Raw genomic sequence first — 22690 nt, 5'->3', positions numbered from 1 at the left:
TTAGGATAAAACTCTCCTAGTTAGGAGAGATTGGCCGAAGGTATCCTAATTTGCACTTGTTCTTGACTGATGATGAAGAAATTTTCGGGTTTCCATTTTTCCATCCATTTTTAGAGTGCATTCTTGGAGAAAACTGCAAGCCAGCCAGCCGCGCCAAAACAATCACGTGTAATGGGTGGTTCAAAATTATGACCTTTGAACACTGTGACCTCCGACCCCAAAATGGCGCATGCATGTAATGATAAACAAAGTCAAAATGCTGCGAGTGCGAAAAGAAATCGCTCGCAAAAAATTGGCAATAATAAAATTTTTGAACGAAGGAAAGGTCATTGACAGAAAAATTCCGACAAATTTACCGACTCACCGACTCAATTTTACTCAATTTTCGAGAGTCGGTCGGGCGACGCAAAACAAAGATATTTGTGATTGCCGCCTTATGAAATTCCTTTATTTAATGACACGTTCTCCTACTAAGAGGTTTAAAAAATGACATTAGAGACCTGGCTTTTAGTTTTAATAACTTGCTCTCACTCGTTTGGTTTCCATAATAATACCATAATAAAAAGAAAATCATTTAACATGCTTTAACAGTTTAATGGAGGTATTTCCACTAACTGCCTGTGGTGTGATGGGTTAAAAGTAAAGTAAAGTCAGTCAGGCTGTTACAAAGGCAAAGCAGAGAAATAAAGCAACATATCACAATCTTGAATAGACCTTATAGTACACGATCATCAGACTATATTGCTGTAGAAATCGTTGATCATTAATATTCATCCCAGTTGAAAATTCAAAAATTCCCATTTTGAAACCAGCACAAAATAACTCGTCTGCCTGCCTGTCTCGCTTTTTTGAATTGTCTGGTAGAGCTTATGTTCAACAATCCACAAGGAGCGGAAAGTTTGTGTCGAAAATCTTGAACAACATTTCTTCGCTGGGCGCGACGAACAAAAAAAGAGAGCAAGCGAGGGCGTTTTTCACACAGATATCTGGGTAGGTAGAAAACCTGGCCCACCTCTCTGGCCCGGGCCATATGGCTTACCCTTGGCCTACCCTTTGGCCCACCTTACAACTCTAAAAAAGATTTGATTCTTATCATTCTGAAAATCTGCAAACCAATTCTGAGGTTGGACTTTGGTTTTTCTGGCATTTAGAAAAACAACAAGACTGAAATAAACAAAAAAAAATAAAAAGTTTTGAGTCTGCATTTTATACACCTGACATAGAATTAAGGGGACCCCCGGGAGAGGGTCTGGTTAAAAGTCGTGTACGGGTGCCAAAAACCCCCGTAGCGCTGTTTCTTCAACTTTTCAGGACTTCGGACCCCTTTTTTCGGAATCTTCACCCAAAAAAACATAAAGTATCAAAACCTGGCGAAAAACTTTGACGTTGACCCGAACCCGACTCGAACTCGGGATCCCTAGTGCAAAAGCACAATGCGCTACCATTAGGCTGACTTCCATTGTAATAAATCAGAAATTTTAAGGTTCTTATCCCTTGGTCAGATAGACAAGACTTACGTTAAAAATATTTCACCCTCAATTTTGGCACTTCTTAAGAATAATCAAGGACACTTGTATAGCGTAGCTGGACTGAGTACAAATTTATTTTCTTTGAACCATGTGTGTCGTCGTAATAATAGATATTGTCTTTCTTTGACCAATAAGAGGTCGTTCCTCATGTTTTTTCAACCAATCAGAAATACTTTTTAATAAAAGTACTTCACAATGAAAAACCATCGTCAGAAAGATGTATTTTGCACGGAAAGATATTTTATGAAATTCCTTTGACATGATTGCAATAACAAGAAAACAACAATCGAACAATTACTTTATAATGAGTTTTATCACGCCTTTATACAATCAAATCATTAAAAAAGAGAAAATTTTCTTTCTCATGAATGATGTTTAGATTTTTTCTTTTAGCAGCTGTAGTATGATGTATTCCGTTCCTTGTTCGACATCTTGCTATAGCCATTATAAGATTTGGGTACTTTGGTGAAAGTTTAGGCGAGTTTAGGCTATTTTTTACTCATTTTTTCTTCGTCATTTTCAACTTCAACCTTCTAAGAGTTGTTTAAAATATTTGTTACACCTTGAAATAACTTACGTAATTTACAATTTAACTTTTTCGAAGGACCCTTTTTTCAAGGTTTTTGGCTTATAAATTGATCAAACTTATATTTTATTCTAAAAATCTCCATTCAGGATAAAGTCAAATATAAAATCTTGCAAAAAAGTCCTTTATGAAAACTAATAAACTTTGCAACAACTAATTATTTCAGTTAATTTGAAAAAAATATTCTCAACCGCTGACCGGGGTTCGCGGATTCGCTACGACAGACATGTGTTAAAAAGAGAAAGAGAAATAGCCGTTGTACTCAGTCCAGCTACGCTATACAAGTGTCCTTGGAATAATTGACCCTCTCATCCAAAGTACACTATTCTTATAAAAAAAAGCGTTTAATTCTTAGAGAGCATTTAGAAGATTTGACCAATTGTTTGTCGTAAAACGGCTGATTCAATAACGCCAACGCGATTTATGATGAAATCATAATGAAATTATAGCGCATCCCGACGCACACATATCATTATAACCTGGTTGTCCGAGAATAAAATCGGGGAAAAAAATGTTTGAAGGTGGGCCAAAGGGTGGGCCAAGGGTAGGCCATATGGCCCGGACCAGAGAGGTGGGCCAGGTTTTCTACCTACCCCAGATATCTGTAAAGCCCGAAGGGCTAGATTTGCAGCTTTGTTCAAAAAGTGAAGCTCATCTTTGGAAGGATTTCCTACCAGAGTCACGTGACTAAAATATGCAATTTCACCGGTTTGAGAGATGTGAAATAGCGTTTGCCGCCTACGTTTTTTGATCTCGCGCTCCGAAAACAATTAAAATGCTAGATCCTATCCATCGGCACGAAATTTAAAAAGTCAAATTTTTGCTTCACTTTTTTTTGCTGGAGAAAGCTTAAAGTTGCAAATCTAGCCCTTCGGGCTTAGATATCTGTGGTTTTTCATGGGGGGGGGCGGGGTGCGGTAATAAGGTTAACAACAAATCCATCTAATGATATTGTATTAATCTCTCTAGCCATTCAAATTTTAATTCAAATTCAATGAAATTAAACCAAGGACACTTGTATAGCGTAGCTGGACTGAGCACAAATTTATTTTCTTTGAACCATGTGTGTCGTCGTAATAATAGATATTGTCTTTCTTTGACCAATAAGAGCTCGGTCCTCATGTTTTTTCAACCAATCAGAAATACTTTTTAATAAAAGTACTTCACAATGAAAAACCATCGTCAGAAAGATGTATTTTGCATGGAAAGATATTTTATGAAATTCCTTTGACATGATTGCAATAACAAGAAAACAACAATCGAACAATTACTTTATAATGAGTTTTATCACGCCTTTATACAATCAAATCATTAAAAAAGAGAAAATTTTCTTTCTCATGAATGATCTTAAGATTTTTCTTTTAGCAGCTGTAGTATGATGTATTCCGTTCCTTGTTCGACATCTTGCTATAGCCATTATAAGATTTGGGTACTTTGGTGAAAGTTTAGGCGAGTTTAGGCTATTTTTTACTCATTTTTTCTTCGTCATTTTCAACTTCAACCTTCTAAGAGTTGTTTAAAATATTTGTTACACCTTGAAATAACTTACGTAATTTACAATTTAACTTTTTCGAAGGACCCTTTTTTTAAGGTTTTTGGCTTATATATTGATCAAACTTATATTTTATTCTAAAAATCTCCATTCAGGATAAAGTCAAATATAAAATCTTGCAAAAAAGTCCTTTATGAAAACTAATAAACTTTGCAACAACTAATTATTTCAATTAATTTGAAAAAAATATTTTCAACCGCTGACCGGGGTTCGCGGATTCGCTACGACAGACATGTGTTAAAAAGAGAAAGAGAGATAGCCGTTGTACTCAGTCCAGCTACGCTATACAAGTGTCCTTGATTAAACTCAAAGGACCTCTCATGTAAAGCTAACAATTAGTATTCCCTTCGAATCACCTGCATGCAGTTTTCGAGTGAATCGATTTTTAGTTACTCATTCGATAGAAACTACTAAAAAAAAACGAGGTCTGAAAATGAAATATCTGATGGATGCTCGAAAGTTACATGAGATTTGAAGGACAAATTTTTGTCAACTCAATTATGAGCACAATATCAAGAATTTATGCCCTGATCTAAGGGGTGCCCTACAAAAACCTGTTTGTTAAGGCCTGAATCCCCGACGCTGGTGGTCGAGTTTTCTGGATCCTCTTAACTGGGAGATAAGTGTCAGGCACAGGGTTTCTTTAGTCAAGTAATTTTTTTTGGAATTTCAAGAGAAATTGCTGTTGATAGTTAAAAGCAAGTTTCAAGATGACAGTAATAAAGTTTTCTCTCTCAGATCGCATCTCGAAATTTCGAAATCTGAGGAAGTTTGGTTAAGAAGCATGTTCAGTTCATCAGTTTGGTGAATCCCGAATTAGACGTTTTTTTTATAAGAACATCCAAAATTTTTGAAGCCTTTGGGTGCTGTTAGTTTTTTGAGTTTTGAGCTTACCATGTTCTTACTTTCGCTATTTTTTGGGTATTTTTGTCCGTTTTCCTATAAAATTCGGTGTTCTAGAGTCCGCAAAGCCTCAAAATGTTCTTAACTTTTTGGCCATCGAAGCCTTATGTTTTTATATAGTTTGTTGTTATAAAAAAAACGATACTGAATTTGATTTCAAAAAAATGAATAGAACGTAGCTTTGCATTGAATTAAGTTCTATTTGATTCATTACCAGTTGTTCGAAAAATAAATATCCATTTACAATTTCCCAAAATAAAATATTAAATAAATATGCGTAAAGAAATAATTATAAAAAATTATACCCAGATTCCTCCCAAAAAAAGATTATGATGTCATCTAATCGATAAATGAATCGATGAAAATTATTCAACAAAAACGTAAACAGCGTTTGCGTTGACTTCTCCGATTCCGTTCGAGCAGCGATCTGCTTTGCCCGTATGCGCGTACGTATTGACAGCATTTTCACCGCTCCAACATTCACCGTAATATTGAATACCAAAAACATTCCATTTTCGTCGGCTCACTGATTGAGCACATTTAGTAACCAGATCATCAAAGTTTTTCTTGTCCCTAGAAAAAGAGAAAAGCAATAGGGGTAAATTACTTGAAGAAAAGTCATAAAAAATTCAAAAAAATTGGAAGTGATTCGCTTCTCGAAAATGGGTTGTTCCATAAAAAAAACATACAGGGGATGGACGAACCTTTTCAAGTCAAAAGAAAATTATAGAAAATGTGTGGATAAATTGCCCTTTGAAAAGTTCTTTTCATACCTTAAAGTGAGGGTGGACAAACTAAAATCTGTCTTTTAACCCCTGGAAATTTTAAAATAACTTTTTACCCCCTTGGAAAAATGGAAAAACACCCCCTGGAAATATTTCTCAGATTACCCTCTGGAAATGTTCGTCCAACCCCCTGTATGGATATAAAATGGAATGGTCCAATGCATACGACTTTTTTCACAAGATATAGGAACAAGGAGATTTCCTAAAGATTGATGGAATATATGAATGGACTAAAGCTTTTAGCTTCTGGGGTTCAATGATTCGAATAACAGAGGTTCGAACGAATTAGAGGGAGTTTATTGTAATTGTGTTTAGTGAAAGTTGAAAAACACAACGAGTTCAAAATGGTGAATGGTACAATCAGCGCCGAAATATATTGGCAATTTTGGATATTTTAACGTTTTTCAGAATTTAAAGGTCGGGCGAGAATTGCAGTTTCAGTACTTCCACTTTGCTTCATAGGATTTTTCGATTTGGGAGGGGTTAAGTGGCTTTCAGGCTATATTCTCAGCCTTATTGAAACATTTTTGAGCTTTTAGATCCTCAGATTATAAGGTCTTAAGTATTAAGTCTAATGTAATGTTAAAACTCAGAGTTAAAACTTTACTTCCGAACTGTACTTCAAAGCACTTAAAAATCACTTGCAGTTTTAAAGTTTTGAGGAGATTGATTAAAGAATACATACCAGTCGAGGATTGGTCGGAAGTTATCAAGATGTGTTTGGAATGATCGATCTTCTGGGTCATCATTGTAACATCCAAGGTTGACCAGAGCTGGTACTGGTGGATATGCTGAAGAAATATGATAAGAAAGTAAGTAAGTCTGCAACCACATTCGGAGGCACCCCGAAGACTCCTCTTACGAAAACTTTTGGGACGAACCACCCGGGGATTCATAAAAAATTAATATTTTCAAAGAAAATTTTCCCTCGTTATAAGGCACCCCAAATATTGTTACAAAAGCCTGGAACTAATTCTTCTATATGATTCACTATTTTTAGTTCATTGTCTGGAAGTGCGATGTATTCTTAAGAATCAACTAAAATTGAAGGAGCTTATTTTTTCAGATTCAAACTTATCTAAATTTGTCTTCGTAGCACGTAGGGTTCGGGCAATTTTCAATGTAAAGACCATGCAATTCCAGTGTGCACTCTATTGTGCTATTATGTGGAAACCGTTTTCAAAAGAATAGACCTTATCGGAGTTTTTGATTTTTCTAAAACAGCGATGCATTGTGGGATTGTTTCAGAGGTATTAAAATAGAATTCCCTCGAGGAATTACTCCGATAAGATCTATTACCATAATTTCACTGGCATGGTTTCTACATGGTGGCAAGAAAGAGTGCACACTTAAAGCAAATGGACTTTAATAGATATTCTAACAAAACAATCATGCATGAGGCCCCCAAGCGGTTTTCGTGAAAGGGACTTTTTTTGCAGCGTGATTACTTGATTTGGTAATTTATTCTTCGTGATTGCGTGATGAGAGGTCAAAACGTGATCATGATTTGAAAGATTTTTGAGCCGTGATGCGTGATTTGGACTTTTTCAAAGGAATGCGTGTTGTCCATTTTCTTTGCTGATTTGCGTGACCGTGGTTGAAGACAAAAAATTGCGTGATATCGTGATCAGAGTTGGGGGCATCCTTACGAATGATCAGAGAATACAAAAGCTTACATTCTGGCGTTCCAATCTTGTATACAAAATTAGCAGCAACTTTACCAATACCATTTTCACATCTATCAGTGTATCCATTCAAATAATATTGTTCTGCAGTATTCAAGTCACCAGCCCAACATTCTCCGAAGTATTGTGTTGCGAAATATACATAACCCATGGAGTGAGCCTTCTCAGCACATTTCTGAATCATTGGAAGTGGGTTAGCTCTAAAAATAAAGCAGTACACGTTTTTTATAAGAACATCCAAAATTTTTGAAGCCTTCGAATGTTCTTAACTTTTTGAGTTTTAAGCCTAAAAATGTTCTTAGAATATTCTTAATTTCACCATTTTGCGATTATTTTTGTGCAACTGCCTAAGAAGTTGGATTTTTTAGAGCCCATGAAGCCTTAAAATGTTCTTAACTTGTTCCTAACATTTTGGTCATCGAAGCCTTATGTTCTTATATAGTTTGCTCTTATAAAAAAAGGTGTAATTCGAATTATATCTACAGACAAGTGTTTCGTCCTTCCCAGGACTCGTCAGTGCAGCTCGGGTAAGCGAGCATAGATATTGCTGTTGCCCCAAGAATGCTCAAAACACCAAGTGTCGAGAGTAGCAGAGTTTGCTCCTCAAAACGGTCAATAGAGTACTCAAAAAACAAATTTCTAAGTGTAAAATCAGAACTTTAAAACACAGTACAAGACAAGAGCGTAATAGTGTGTAAACCGTAAAAAGAATAAACCCGGGGCTCTCGGTTCGAGTCCTCGCTTCTTCCATCTTGAATTCAGGTCATAGAAAACCGAGTTGGCCATGGACAATAATCATCTAGGTTATTAAATCCAATGAAAGGTTTTGTTTGGCCGAAAATGCGAAAGAGTACAAAGCTCTACGCGGAAATTAGGTCTTAAGATAGAGTTGCATCTAGACACCGACTTAAAAATTACAAGAAATTTTTTGAAATGTAGTGAAACCAAAAAATAGGGGGATGGGTCGGAATTACCTAGCTTGGTCAAAGGTGAACTTATTTTAGCGGGAACTAATTTTGGCGAATTCGGCGAATTTAGACAAAATTCGCCAAAATTAATTCCCGCCAAAATCAAATATTTTGCTCACTCGCCAAAATTAGTTCCTGCCAAAATTAAAAATTTTCAGGATTTTTGCCGCTCGTCACAATTAGTTCCCGCCAAAATAAGTTTCCTTAAAGTATAATCTCCTACTTACGGATCGTAGATATCTTTCATGTTTTCCAAATAAATAGGTACACGTCTTGGTGTTGGTTGGTCACCATAGCAACCCACTGCATACGTTGGTGGCATCTTGTCCGTCTCAAATACTGTACAGACGAAAAAGAAATTAAAGTCACCTATCTCTAAACAGAATTTCCGCTAGAGTCATTGGTCCTGTTGGCGGACGGTTTGGTGTCCAGGCAAGTTCCTATAGAACTTTAGATGAAGCTTATTTATACAATTTTGTGGCTAGTTTTGATGTTTTTCTTATATATTAGATTCGATTTAATGGAAAGTAAACTTGTTCATATGATTGTATTAAAAAGACGGCACTTCCTTTGGTCAGTTGGCGGATTCTCGGCTAGTTGGCGGACGATATTAGAGAGGAAAAACCCTAATCAATTTTGGCTAAGGGGTAACATATTTAGCCAGACGATAGGGGAGCTCTCAGTTATTCAAAACTAGTCTTTCCTTCCACTCACGAAGCATATTGTCATTAGAATTGGATTAATTAAAAATAACATTAAAAATTAAAGATCTAATCCATTTTTTTCCTCATTTTTCCGTCAAAAAAGACGTTCTATGCAATATCTTCATTTAAAATGGATGAAATCAAAATGTGGAAAATAAATAACAGCTCCAATTATTGATCAAGGTATAATCGGCCAACTATTGGGGGAAATCGGGAAACGATCAGGGAGAATCAAGTTGTACCTGGTTTACATGGCTCCATTGTACATTGCTCGTCATCGGGAATTGCTGCATCTTTACATTTTTCGTTTTCTGTCACGTGACCTGTTGCTCTTTCTACGCATGACAAGACTTTCAATTTGTGCCCTGACAGTAAGAAAAGGAATAGGTTGTGTGTGGAAATCATAAAAAGAAGGGGGATAAAAAAATCTCTCAAACAGTTGCGGATCACAGGGGGTTCAAAATTTAAAATGGAGAGTCTTCATTTCCTTATAAGGAGTATGGCTAAAAAACACCTTCCGTCAAAAGATTTTTTCAACATCTTTCTCACAGGGAAATCTGCACATATCATGTAACAAATGCACGAATTTTATGTTGAAATACAATACACGAAAATCATGGGGCCACTTACCGCTTCCACAAGTAGCCATACAACGCCCAAAGTTGCCTTTCCAATAGAAAGGTGCTTTACATGCTTCTTTATGACATGAGAAAGTCTGTGTTGTTGGTTTTTGTGAAACATTACAGAAGGATTCTTCCATTCTCTCGCCATCTTCGTCTCGGTGGCAATGACCAGATTGAGTAATGATTCCTGATGTGAGATAATGAAATCAAAAGAAATTCTTATTATAGGAGTCAGTGGTCAAAGCAAGGTGGGGAATGGATTTTACATAGCAAATAGACCTTTTTCATAAATTACGTCAAGAACCTCACTTGCCTCGTATTCAAACAATTACCATGGTGATTATGTCCCCTCGAGACATCAAATGATTTTTTTATGAATAGAAAGTAGTTTTAATAAAATCTGCTGGGAGTTAATCACCATGGCAATAATTTCGAAACGAGGCAAGTGATTTTCGTAACGTAATTTATGAAAAGGTCTAATAGCACATATATTCTTGAGATTTTGGTACATTATGCAGAGTTTCGAGACGGGAACCTCTTTATATACTTTGCTGAGACGGAAATCCGTCTGAGACGAAAGAACTTTTAACACTGAGAAGCGTATAGACGAATGGTCTAAGGTATCAACGCAACTATAAATAAGGGCCCCGACTCGAATCCCAGTCTCTATAAATTAGGTCACGTGACATAAGATAAGCATTAAAGAACTTGCTTAATACAGTCTTTGCTTAGACAAAATTGAAAAAGCCAATATTTTGAAGTCAAAATTAGACATCAGATTGACTTTAGACGATGGACTTTCTGTGAGAAGATCGTCCTAAGGAAGACGAAGTGAAGTTATATTTTGCGAGCCATCAAAATCGAAAAGTTTATTGGATGAAAAGTTTACGAGTCAATATAAATATTATCAGCGATAAAATCTACAAAAGGCGAAATTATAATTTCAAATTTTGCGACTTTGGTGACTTGCAAAATGTAACCTCACTTCGCCTTACTTTGGGCGATCACAGAAAGTTGACCGTCTTAAGTTAATGTGATGCCTAATTTCAACTTTAACAAAAAGTCAAGATTTCTATAAGCAAAGACTGTATTTCAACTCCTGTATGATATTCATAATACAGGGTGTCCCTAATTAAAGTATCGAGTTTGAACATGCGATTGAGTAGAAAAGTTTGTGTGTGTTATCCCAAAATATAAGAACGTTCTCCATCACACAGGCTTATTACAAAAGGTAGTTACAACGTATAAATTAATCGTAATAACAAAGAAAAAAGAGGGAGAGCTTAAAATACAATTTTGTGAACACGCACATAAAACTTTCTACTCATAGTTGTGTTTCGACTCGATACTTTAATTAGGGACACCCTGTATAATACGTTTAGAAAATGCTTGAAAGAGATTTTGCGAAAAGCGTGATAAAAACTCGTGAAAATTCAATACACAGCTTGCAAAATTAAAGTCTGAAGACAAATCACGCTTTTACTCGAAATTTCTATGTGTTTGTTACATGACATTTATTTCTGATTGGTTCGAATTTATTGACACTAATAAAGTTATCAGCTGTAAGTTGTAAAGCATAAGTAACATGGGAATAAAATCATGTGAACATTTTTGAGTAATCATATGTTTTGACTGCACTGGTATAATTTTACATCCCGTGTATTAGACTAAAGCATTTTATACCTGATCCACAAGAGACGCTGCAGGACGAATTATGTTTTCTCCAAGAGTAAGTAGGTGGACAGGCAGCTTCAACACATTTCTCATTAGCAATATTTGGTTTTGCGATTCCTTCGCATTTACTGTCATCCACTTGAGCGTTATCTGTACTGCGGACGCATTTGTACGACGCCGTTTTCACACCTAAAAAAATAATACAGATCAGATGTGATCACAGATTTCTGTAAAGGGGTAGCAGATATAGTGCGCCGTGGTTAGGTAGGAAATCCTATCTAGGCCACGTGACATCACAATATAATTTCATAAGCTCCGTGGGTTTTCGAAAACAACAGCAATCATATTTTTTTCTGCTTGGAAAAGCTAAAAGCACGCCAACCTTTCGGCTGATATGACTCTCCTTCGTTTTTCGAGTAAAGACACACAGAAAGCGTACAGCTCACTTAGCCTGTTCGATAAAATATACCACCCAAAAACACAAAGACGGGGGTAACTGTCGGGCGGGAATTTTATTCATAATACACATCCCCTATATCAAAATCAATTTCGGGGATACGCTCAGCCTAAAGAAACATTAACGATGAAAATGTTGGACGGATAGCTGATCTATTTTCAATTCCGAAAGATTATGATAAAAACTACTGTAATCCCAAAAATTGAAAATAGGTCGATTTTCGTAGGACGAAAGTGCGAGACGTCCCTAAAAGGTACTTTTTTTCCTTTTGTAAAGTATAGCACATTTTTTTTGTATAAGCAACTTCAATTTTTGCGGGTCAGGGCTGGGCTTGCTTTTAGCATTAAAGCTCACTTTCTGAAAAATTTGCTTTGACTGTACAACCATATTTATACATATTGGGTCAATGGCTATCACCTACCATGGTTAGATTATCTAAAACGCTTTTACTTTACGAGATAGTGAAACAGAATTTGAGGGATCAAGCCTTAGCAGCCTGGTTGCTTATAAAAAAGTGTGTAGTGCTGAAGAGGCAAGAAACTTCGAAGTTATTTACTGTGTTTAAAGAAAGAAAAGTCTGAAAATACCTTCACCACACGTTACACTGCATTCACTCATCTCCGTGTTCCAAGAATATTTGATTGGACAATCACCAAGCGCACATTGTTCGGTACTAGTGCCAGGTTTCTTTGCTGGATCGCACAACACCTCGTTCGATGTACTTTGATCGGAATCTTTGACGCAATAAGGTTCTAGAGTTTTGGTACCTGAAAAGAATTAAAATAAAGTTTTATTGTTTCCTTTTTTAACAATTTAGTTTAGATGGAGGCAGTATATTATCCAGCTGGACACGACGTAATTTTCAAAACAATATACGGCGATCAATAACATGACCCCGTTGTTTTCAACTTTGTTTTCAGGCGAAAGTTGTCGCAGTGTTGATCGCATAAGCTAAACAAGTTCGACAGATCATAATAATAATATCTGCACCCTTAGAGCAGTGCTGGTTCAATATGGATGGTCTGTCGTAGGACTAAAGGATAACTGATGAAAGAATAGACCTTTTGATAAATTAAGTTACTAGCATCGCTTGCCTCGTATTCAAACAATTACCAAAAATAATTTTTTTATAAATAGAAAGTAGTTTTAATAAAATCTGCTGGGAGTTAATCACCTTGGCAATAATTTCAAAACGAGGCAAGTGAGGTTCGTGACGTAATTTATCAAAAGGTCTATTATTTCAAATCTATGCTCGCGCGGCCTCGTTGTTCTTCCTTTTGTTAACTAAATTGAAACAATAAGAGTTGAAATCAACACTAAGAAGTAACAATATGCAAACCTGTGCCACAAGTAACACTACATTCACTGAATTTGGTTTTCCATGAATATGTTTCTGGACATGCGCCTGCATCACATTCTTTCGGTGTCGGATCTTTAGGTTTAGGCGACGGACATTTTGATTCTTCGACATTTTTCTTTTCAACACGTCCGAAACAGACTTGTGTAATTGGCAAAAGACCTATAAATGAATTGAAATATTAAATAAAAAATCTCATTGAAAACCTTATTTTGACGAATGGGCCACTCAATCTCCAAATGGTTACATCTTTTAAAAACCGTAGCTTCCCATCCTTTTTGGAAAAGAAATTGCACTGTCCCGGGTATTTGACCATAATCTTGTATTTAAAAAACAAAAATAGTGGTAATTGCCTAGGATATTTTAGTTATTTCCGTATAAAACATTACGTCACAGATATCACGAATAAAATCATACATCGAGATGTTTGGGAACGAGATTACCTTTTCCGCAGGTCACGCTACAAACACCATCTTGTTCTCTCCAGACATAAGGATCACATAATTCTTCGTTGCAAGCTTTACTATCCGCATCGGTTACCGTAGGTTTTTTCGAAGCATCACACGTTGAAGCATCCACTTGAGTTCCTGAATCGGGGTCAGTACAAACAACAGATGCTGTTTGAATACCTGAAAAAAATGAAATCATGAAAAATGACGAGGGCCACTTTCAATGGATACTTTACAGGTACACGTTTTTTTTATAAGAACAAACTATATAAGAACACAAGGCTTCGATGGCCGAAATGTTAAGAACAAGTTAAAGAACATTTTAAGGCTTTGTAGACTCAAAAACACTCTATTTTTTAGAAAAATGGTCAAAAATACTCACAAAATGGTCAAATATGAACATGTTAAGAATATTTTAGGCTTAAAACTCAAAAAGTTAAGAACATCCAAAGGCTTCAAAAATTTTGGATGTTGTTATAAAAAAACGTGTAGTAACATAGCATTGTTTGAAATCGAATGACTGTTTTTGTAATGGTACCAAAAAGAAAAGGGTACCACTTTCGAAGATTTCTTTTGACCAAAAGCAAGGAACTGTGTCCCGGGTATATAAAGGTTATATGACTCTATATGGACGGTGTTTGGACGTTTCGCACAAATTTTGAAAGTTTGACAGTATATTGCTTCTAAGAAGAATTTTAACGATTATTACCATGAGCACCACAGTTTAGCTTTTACTGAAATTTAACCTGTGGCGACAGACTATAAGAATTTCATCGCGCATGTCCAGGCCCAGCGGAAGCGGGCAGACTGGGGAAAATTCAGCCTCTACCCTTTTGAGCAAATGAGATTTTTTTCCTCGAATTCCTAGCGAATTTTATTTCATTTGAGCCCACTTTTACGGTTGTTCCTCCGGGCCTGATATCTCAATCACATAACTATTCAAAGACGGAGATGAGACTATTCAAAGACGGATGTTCTCTCCGGAGACGGAGAGAACATATCCTCTGCTCATGTTGAGTTTAAGTAGAAGTGAAGGTCCGATTTCAAATCTAGTCAGGATTGGTTCCCGTGTGAGCAAAACCATATAAGTGATGAAATATTTAGGTGATTCTGCTGTGATGGTTTTGGGAGTCTCGGTCCCATCAGAGCCAGACGAAATATTATAAACTTTCCAAGTAGAAAAACTATGGTAAAAGTAAGTTGAAAATAACTTAGGTACCTCCATCGCAAGTTTTGGAGCATTCGGAGTATACAATCTTCCATTCAGGACATGGAATATCAGCATTACATGTTTCAGAGACCAAAGGATCACCAAGATATAGACAAGCTTGTACATTGATTGTAACAAGTTTTCCAACTTCACTGATATGTTTACAGATCGATGATCGACTGCGTTTTCCACCGTTGCATGAAGCAGAACACTAGTGCCAGAAAAAATATTGAAATAAAACATACCGTAGCTGAGACACACATATTTCTTATATAGAACACTAGATGGAGTTACTCTATCCTTGGCTGAAGCAAAATAATTCTAAATCTTCTAAAAGTAGACCACAGTTTGGATACCGGTAATTTAATCAAACAGGACAACTCTCTTGCCTCCTCATTTCTTGACATGTCAGTTGTTTAGCTCTGATTGAACAAATTTCCCGTAAGGTCAACTACTGTTGTCAACTTGCAGTCAAGATACTTGTGGGCGGAGGTGGTCTTATAATGGACACCCTGTTCAATTTCGTCATTCCTTTTCAGAGATAGGAACAAAGAGAGATAGGATGGTCGGAATTATTGTTTGAAACTTCCTAAGCGATAAAGGAAAAAATCGAAATAATTCTTATATTATTGACCCACATCTGGGTGAAGGATTACATCAATTCTAGCCAATAGAGTGGTTTCATTTTTGTTTCGAAACTTAACAGAACTGTTAGATGAGAAGCTATCCGTACCTGGGTCCATTCTCCGTAAACGTAATACGCAGGACACGCAATAACGTTACATGTTGACGTAAACTCTACGTCTTCCGGTTTTTCACCCGTACATTCGCTATCGTCAACTGTGATACGTTGTCCCGTTCCGTCGATACGTGAACAATAAAGTTTCCTTGTCTTTGTACCACTTCCACAAAGTTTCGAACATTTGGTCCATTCGGTGACGTACCATCTAATAAAGAAAGAAAAACGTATAACAAGGAGGAACGGAATAACTTCACAGTCGGACTAAGTTTCCAAGCTTTATTGAGAATTTCTCACTCTCTATCACCTTCTACCGAATTGAACGTGTTTTAAAACTAAAAGTTTTCACATAAATATCATCAAAAATCATCATCGGCCTGTCAAAAGTTTGTCCTTCGCGAACGCCCGAAACGTCAGCACGATTACGAACTACAAAGAAACTTTGCAAATGATGGTGTCAGAGGGTATCAAACAAATTCGTTGTTCTACAGAAGTATTGACATATGGAATGGTCTTGGAGTTGATGTTGTAGCTGCAACATCTGTCGCCAACTTCAAAGAAAAAGTGCTCACAGAATGGGAAAAAGATCTCCATAAATTGTAAAATGTTAAGCATGATTATTTCATAGAGGTTGATAGACCTGGGAAATATATTACTGTAAATAAAAAAAATAGATAAATGCCAGATTGAAAGTAAAACCTATCGCCAGATTTTGGAAAATATTCCGCTTAAAAACAAAGAAATGAATAGATTCAATCCGTCATTATAAATACGGCACCAATCTTAAGGCTTTCACTTTTTCTTGCTTGTGAAAGGTTAAAGATTCCTCTCGACCTCATTCGGGGCTTCAAACTCAATGTTTTATTTATAATGAACTTACAATGCGGGGCAAACATTAGCATTACATGATTGTTGCGTTACTGAACTTACAATGCGGGGCAAACATTAGCATTACATGATTGTTGCGTTACAGGTCCCTCTAAACCTTCGCATGATGAGGAACTGACCACACTTTGATCGTCTTCACGAATACATTGTAAGAGCCGTGTTTGAATACCTGTATATTGATTGGAGGGAATTTAGTGGTCAATGCAAGGATTTTCGTCTGAGATGGAAAATGGATTTTACACAGTAAATTAGCACATATTCTTTAAATTTTGGCATATATGTCGAATAAGACTGAAAAGCTTCTTTATATGCATTGGAACCTACATAATTCGAACAAGTACGGGTAACACAAATTTGTTCGATTTAAGGAAATTTCACCGAGTTACCGGTTTATAAGGTTTATAAGTCATTGTCAACCGACGAGACCGGTTTCAAGGTTTAACTATTTGAGTTAGGAGACATTCGAGTTATAGAGGTTCGAGTTAAAGAATTTTTAACACTTGGAAGATCATATTTCAATATTTAGAACAGGTCGAACGAAGGTTGTAAAAGCTTGAATCAACCGATATAAACAGGCTTATTTTAGCTCGTTGAACAGCCGGAGACCGGAAAGAAAAATTGGCCGGCCAAAGGTCATAATTATGGTACAAGACTTTGCTAGCCGTAGCGTGGTGGATCGAACATACAATTGAGGTAAACTGGAGAGGCAACTTTCCCAAGGTAGCTTTTTGGCGCCCCCTATTTAGGAAATCTAGCACGAAACCTTGGATATCTTTTCCATTTTTTCTGGCTAAAACTGTTAATTTTAGGGTGTGAAAATGAAAAAAGCAAAGGAGTGTAGGTTTTTGGCACCCCTTTTAGAAAATCTAGTACGAAACTTTGGATATCTTGTCCTCGTTCTGGCTGAAAACTGCTAATTCCAGGGTGTAAAAAAACAAAGGGACGCCTCTTATCCTTCACAGATAGCAAAACCGGCTATCTATGGACCCCGTGGAGGCAATCGAAAGACTGCCTGAAAGTCCTTGACTATTGGTGGGCAATAAAATGTCGACTCTATATTTATAGTACTTCGTCCAAACCTCGTTCATATCGTACTGGCACCTTTTAAATGTATACTTGATGGCACCAGATAATTCTTCTGGGGATAAACGAAAACGAGGCGTTGACTTCACTACTAAAATGTTATGACCCTGAAATTAATTTCACGTTACAACATACCTCCACCGCAAGTCTTGGAACAGGATCCCCATTCACCAGCAATCAATTTGAAGGTCGGTAATGGAACAGTGGTGTCATTGTCAATAGGGGTGTAAAAGGTCCACTCAACCCCTTTGGATGTCTGAGCGTAATAATTGACCACCTGGAAAGTCGAGATAAAATGTATTGTAATATTGAAAATGTAGTTTAAAGTTTAAAATACAGTGTTTTTAATTTGCGAATTTTGATACCATTTTAATACAATTCTAACAGGGAGATGAAATGCTTCGCTACAGTAGTGAAATAAATATGACTTTTATTCAAAAGGTCGTAGTTTATTTCTCACTCAACGAGTCAATATTTTAGTCTGTACCACTCCATCAAAGGTTGATGTCTTATATTTTAAACTTCACGTTGTATTTGCTGTGAAAAAGAGTTGGTTACAGGATTAAAACGTGGATCACATGAACAGAGGTTTTCAGGTTTTGTTATAATCTTTACCATCACGGGAAAAAAATCGAATAACATAAGCTATCGCCTCTTCAAATTCTTTTTTTTCTATGATAGAAGCAAATCTTTCAGATTCATAAGCTTGCCATAGCTGAATTATATGACCTCTTCCCAGCTGGCATGTAATGATGTTGTTTTAACGTTTTATGAACGTTACGGGCGTCGGATTGACGTTATCACCATGACGTTGTGTGCCGGCTGGGTTATAAAAAAGTATTTGAAAAATACTAAAATTTGAAAGAGGTTTCCTTACGTAGGTTTTAATGTCCCGTGGTAAGGCTTTCTCAATGATGAGTTGATCCGGATGGTCAAAAGTTTCCATATCGTAATAGATTGGCACACCGTCTAAGAGATACGTTGTCGAGTAGGTTGGGAGTTGGATAGCTAGGCTACTTGAGTCTTCAATTTTGAAACCTTAAAAAAAGAGTAAAATATTTAGCACCATGGCGACAAAGTAAAATTTTCTTGTCTCCCTGAATCTCAACTAGATAGTCACTGCAACGTTGATGAGAAAATATCGTTAAGACTACTTGCAGATCGATGACTGAGCTCTTTACGAAGTAGGAATTCCCCCTTTTTCAAGTAGGAATGCTAGTGCTGTCCAAACACCACTGGTTCTATGCATGCGAGACACAGATACTATGATGCATAGTGATGTCACTCGAGCTACGCGGGAGAGCATGTAACTCGTCGGGTCAAGCTGGAGTTTTTACAAGGTTTCCGATGATTCGGCTGATGGTTGAATCTTGAGACAAGGATTTTATTGCTTTTTCTAAAGAACGCGTCATCTCTATTATTTCAAATGACCAATTAGTGAAGTATCTTATAAAAACTCCAGCTCATCCCAACTCGTCGCAGACGCAGAACGGGATGAGTGACACCAGATACCACAATGTCTGGCATATCACCAACACTCTTGTACCAGATTAGTGTTACCCAATCCCCTCACATGGTATGGGTTGACCCGGGCGAAAGGTGTTTTCATTTGCCAAGTGAACCGTAGTACTACAGTGGGAATCGAACTCGGACCTCACAGATGGGAGTCAAGAGAGATGACCACCACACCACAACGCCTACGGATGTCTACTTATAAAATAAACTTGATAAAGACTATAAAGATCGAAATATCATTGAAAGAAAATATGTTTTTGGTTTTGAATTTTTTGATCCACACAATCTTGGCTTTTTATGTTTATCGAATAAAAACTGGAGTAAAGAATTGGTTGATTTGAGAATAATTCGAGCCTTTATTTTATTATAAGAAACAGAAACTTACCAAGGAAATTGTAGGTTCTACCAAGCTCTTTGATTTTGATATTTGTTGAACCGGCTGGAACATCAATCAAATGATGTTCACCTGAGAGTCGAAAGCAATCAAAAAAAATAATTTACACATTTTTTATAAGAACAAACTATATAAGAAAATTAGGTTTCGATGGCCAAATCATTAAGAACAAGTTAAGAACAATTCAAGGTCTCTGAAACACCCAATTTCTTAGGAAAATGGCAAAAAATACTCACAAAATGGTGAAAATATGAACATGTTAAGAGCATTTTTAAGCTTATAACTGAAGAAGTTAAGAACATCCGACGGTTTCAAAAATCTTGAATGTTCTTATAAAAAACATAAGAAATTTACATTATTTTTTAGAACAGTAAGAATGTCTCTCATGAAAATGCACCTCTAATATTATTTTGGTTAAAAATATAAATTGAACCTTGCGAAGAATAAGTGTTCATGTCTTGTCCAGTGACCAGTTTGCAAGTGTTTCCCAACCCTTTGCACACTCCACAACGATCGACCACGTTCCCTGATTCCAATTGCAAGTCACAACCATATGGCTATATGTAGAAGGAGAAAGAAATGCACAAAGTAAATATACTCATCTGGTGGCTGTCGGCGGAAGTGTGAGGAAGGGAGTCTATCCCCTTTACGAGATGCGGGGAGATCGAATTTTCAAGTGGAACACCACACCTACTCTCAAACCCAAGTTAACCACCCAGGCACGATTACCTGAACTAAGCTACTCATCTGCTGAGACTGGGGGATCGTTCGTAGCCGCAAACCCTAGATTGCAAAGCAAATGCTCTACCAACAGAGCTACTCGGCCCTCAAGCAAATACAGTTGAAATACAGTTGAATTTTACTAATTCGGACTCAAGAGTGAATCTAATCTGTTGGATTATTGAAGTATAGCATGAGAGTATGAAAGTTTTAAATTGAGGTTGGCAAATTAGAAAATCGGTGCAAAGAGCAAAAGTTGTATTTTTTATTTGAAAACTTTAGCAGCCTCTTCTTTTTCTTTTTTATTTAACAATTTATGTTTAGGCCCGTGACCCAGACCGTCACGGGGCTATTAGCGATGTCAGAGATGAACTCACGACGTGGTCGATTTGCATTGGGCTAGAACCTACACCCTCCCAGCCAGACGGCTACTACTTCAAAAAAACCCTTAAGAAACAATGTCCTCCTTAAAATAAAGGTTAAAAGTAAAAAAAGATAAAAATAGGATTTGGGATAAACATTGTGAAAACGTCACTTAAATTAATCTTCTAATTGCGGAATTCCCCTAAACTTATAGGTGGGGTACAGTGTAAAGAGCAATTTACCTTGCATTGTCCTTGAACACAAATTGATCCTTTAACGCCTGGTTTACACGGTGTAGCATCTTGGACGGTACCGAAATAATATGCCAGTGAGGATGTACCGCAAATTAATTGGCATGGTCGGCTTGCTGAGATATAAAAGATGGACAAAGTGAATGAATTTGTAAATTTACAATTTGTAACTTTTAGCGACGGTCAATCCCATAAAACAACTAATGAAATTTGACATTAGAGACCTTGAAAACCTTATTCGTGATGTAATTTTTTATACGAAAACATCCGAGAAACAGCGGTAGTTAGTAATTAATATTTAAGAATGAAAATCATTAGCTAACACTCAGTCTTTTTCAGGTGTTTCACATTTGAAAGATTACGCAAAAATATCAGAAAATGAGGGTTTTCATGTTTACCTTATTACACGAATATTACTAGTCATTTTATTAACACGAAGTGAAAAATTTCGTGTTAATAAAAACCTCCTTAATTAAAACCAGCCGCTGTTTCCTTGAAAAAGCAGAAAAATTTCTAATTGTGTAAATTTCAAGGCCGTTGAATACTTGCCTATTAATATTCGTTTAATAAGGTAATTAAGTTACGTAATTTTCGTCATTATGGAAATCAAACGTTCGAATCTGTAGAGGCGATCCCGTTCGCAAATCGAACGCTTGCTTCCATAATGGTGGAAATAACGTAACTTAAGGCCAGTCTCCACTTGCACGCGCTTCGATCGCACTTTTTCGAAAAAAGCTTCCACGCTATTGGTCAAAAGAAAAATGAAGCAACTCCATTGGCGCGATCTGACGTAACTTTTTTTTCCGAGCGCGCGCTACATTTTTATTTTTATCCAAGCCAAAAGGTGCGATCGTAGCGCGCGCAAGTGGAAACTAGCCTTTGACAAATCATCAAAAACCTTTATTGAGAGAAATAAACAGTGAACTTACAGTCATAGAAATCTTGATATTCAGCGTTTTTCTTTTTACACTGTTGGAGACGGAATCCATCAGTCCCTGGTGCGCATTTTTGAGTGTTACAGGTAGTGAAATGTCCTTTGGCTTCACCTTCACAATCTTTACCACCATTGCTTGGTCTGTGATATAATTGGGTAAATTTAGAAAATAATAATAATGATAATAAAATTTTAAAATCAAATCAGAAAGCCTTCACTCAACCTCTCCCTGTGTATAATTCGGCCTATTGACGCTTACCGATGGTGCCAGATAATACCATGACATTGGCTAGTTTTCGAATGTGAAAGATTATGTAATTGAAAATCAAAATCTAAAATTTCATTTATTCCTTAATCTGAAACCATCGCATCAACGTTATTTGCATGTATACAGCCCAAAAGATTTTGCGATTATTTATCTCATTAATATTGACAATATGGTTTCAAAATCTAAAAAAAGGAAAATTCATGCATTGCCGTTAATCTTTGTAAGGTCATACGAGATGTTTGAGATATTCGTAGTCTAGCAAGCTAGACGACTAATTCAGAAATAAAGCAAAAAGTAATGGAGGGAACAAATTTCATACAAACTAAATCCTGTAAAAATAATCGTATTATCATATAACGCCTATACTACTGTAATGCACGCATTATGAACGACTCCAGTCTAAAATAGTCTAAGAAACCATCCTAGACAAAAAAACCTGGCCAAGAAAATGTTCGAAAAATCTAGAAAATCACAACGCTATGGAAACAAAATTAAGGCAATCGAGCATTACTCACGCTGGACTATTGCATTTCCTTTCTCTCCATTGGACACCCATTCCACAAGGACGATTGCATTCACCAAACTCACTCCAAGGACTCCATTGACCATCGATTGGTTCTGTTGGTCTGGTACCATCTGGCACACAAGTTGCTTGGATACAATGCTGTAAGAATATGAATGTTCGAATGAATGCATAAAATGAAACTTTCACACCAAATTTTAAGTAAGAATATTTCATAGGTGAACTTACCCAACTGGTATCCAAACGTCTAAATAACGTCCATTTTATGCCCATGACGGCGTCATTTCCCAGCTTTTCCTCGACTATTTGAGTTTTAGGTATAACAACTATTGTGTATACAAACCGAGAAGTTAGTCCTGCCTGTATAGAATTTTCCCAGCTGTTTTTCCTCGACTTTTTGAGTTTTACACAACAACTGCTCATGTATATCAACCACTGACCTTTATATATCCCTGGACCAAGCTATATTCGCCTTCTTTGATAGAAGTTTTTTTTTGAATTGGTACCCGTAAAGAAGCCATTGCAGTGTT

At 36.6% G+C, this 22690-nt stretch overlaps 1 protein-coding gene across 1 annotated transcript in view; it reads right to left on the bottom strand.

The window, feature by feature from the left end:
- Nucleotides 1-4752: 4752 nt before the first annotated feature.
- Nucleotides 4753-22690, bottom strand: part of LOC136817279 (A disintegrin and metalloproteinase with thrombospondin motifs 6-like) — a 34383-nt gene continuing 16445 nt past the window's right edge. The window contains exons 12-31 of the mRNA XM_067073612.1: nt 22153-22301; nt 21365-21510; nt 20427-20551; nt 19535-19658; nt 19093-19173; nt 18070-18230; nt 17328-17469; nt 16152-16278; nt 15216-15429; nt 14492-14693; nt 13267-13452; nt 12806-12985; nt 12054-12233; nt 11019-11198; nt 9343-9522; nt 8955-9077; nt 8236-8347; nt 7032-7240; nt 6041-6146; nt 4753-5143 (exon numbers count right to left, since the gene is read on the bottom strand). Of these exons, the coding sequence (XP_066929713.1) occupies nt 4936-5143; nt 6041-6146; nt 7032-7240; nt 8236-8347; nt 8955-9077; nt 9343-9522; nt 11019-11198; nt 12054-12233; nt 12806-12985; nt 13267-13452; nt 14492-14693; nt 15216-15429; nt 16152-16278; nt 17328-17469; nt 18070-18230; nt 19093-19173; nt 19535-19658; nt 20427-20551; nt 21365-21510; nt 22153-22301 (3135 nt within the window). The 3' untranslated portion in view covers nt 4753-4935. The remainder of the gene's footprint in view (nt 5144-6040; nt 6147-7031; nt 7241-8235; nt 8348-8954; nt 9078-9342; nt 9523-11018; nt 11199-12053; nt 12234-12805; nt 12986-13266; nt 13453-14491; nt 14694-15215; nt 15430-16151; nt 16279-17327; nt 17470-18069; nt 18231-19092; nt 19174-19534; nt 19659-20426; nt 20552-21364; nt 21511-22152; nt 22302-22690) is intronic.

Source organism: Clytia hemisphaerica, unplaced genomic scaffold, assembly GCF_902728285.1.
Source record: "Clytia hemisphaerica strain Z4C2 unplaced genomic scaffold, Clytia hemisphaerica genome assembly, whole genome shotgun sequence".
NCBI lineage: Eukaryota > Metazoa > Cnidaria > Hydrozoa > Leptothecata > Clytiidae > Clytia > Clytia hemisphaerica.
The sequence above is the reverse complement of the archived record's forward strand: the minus strand, read 5'-3'. Positions and strand labels throughout refer to the sequence as shown.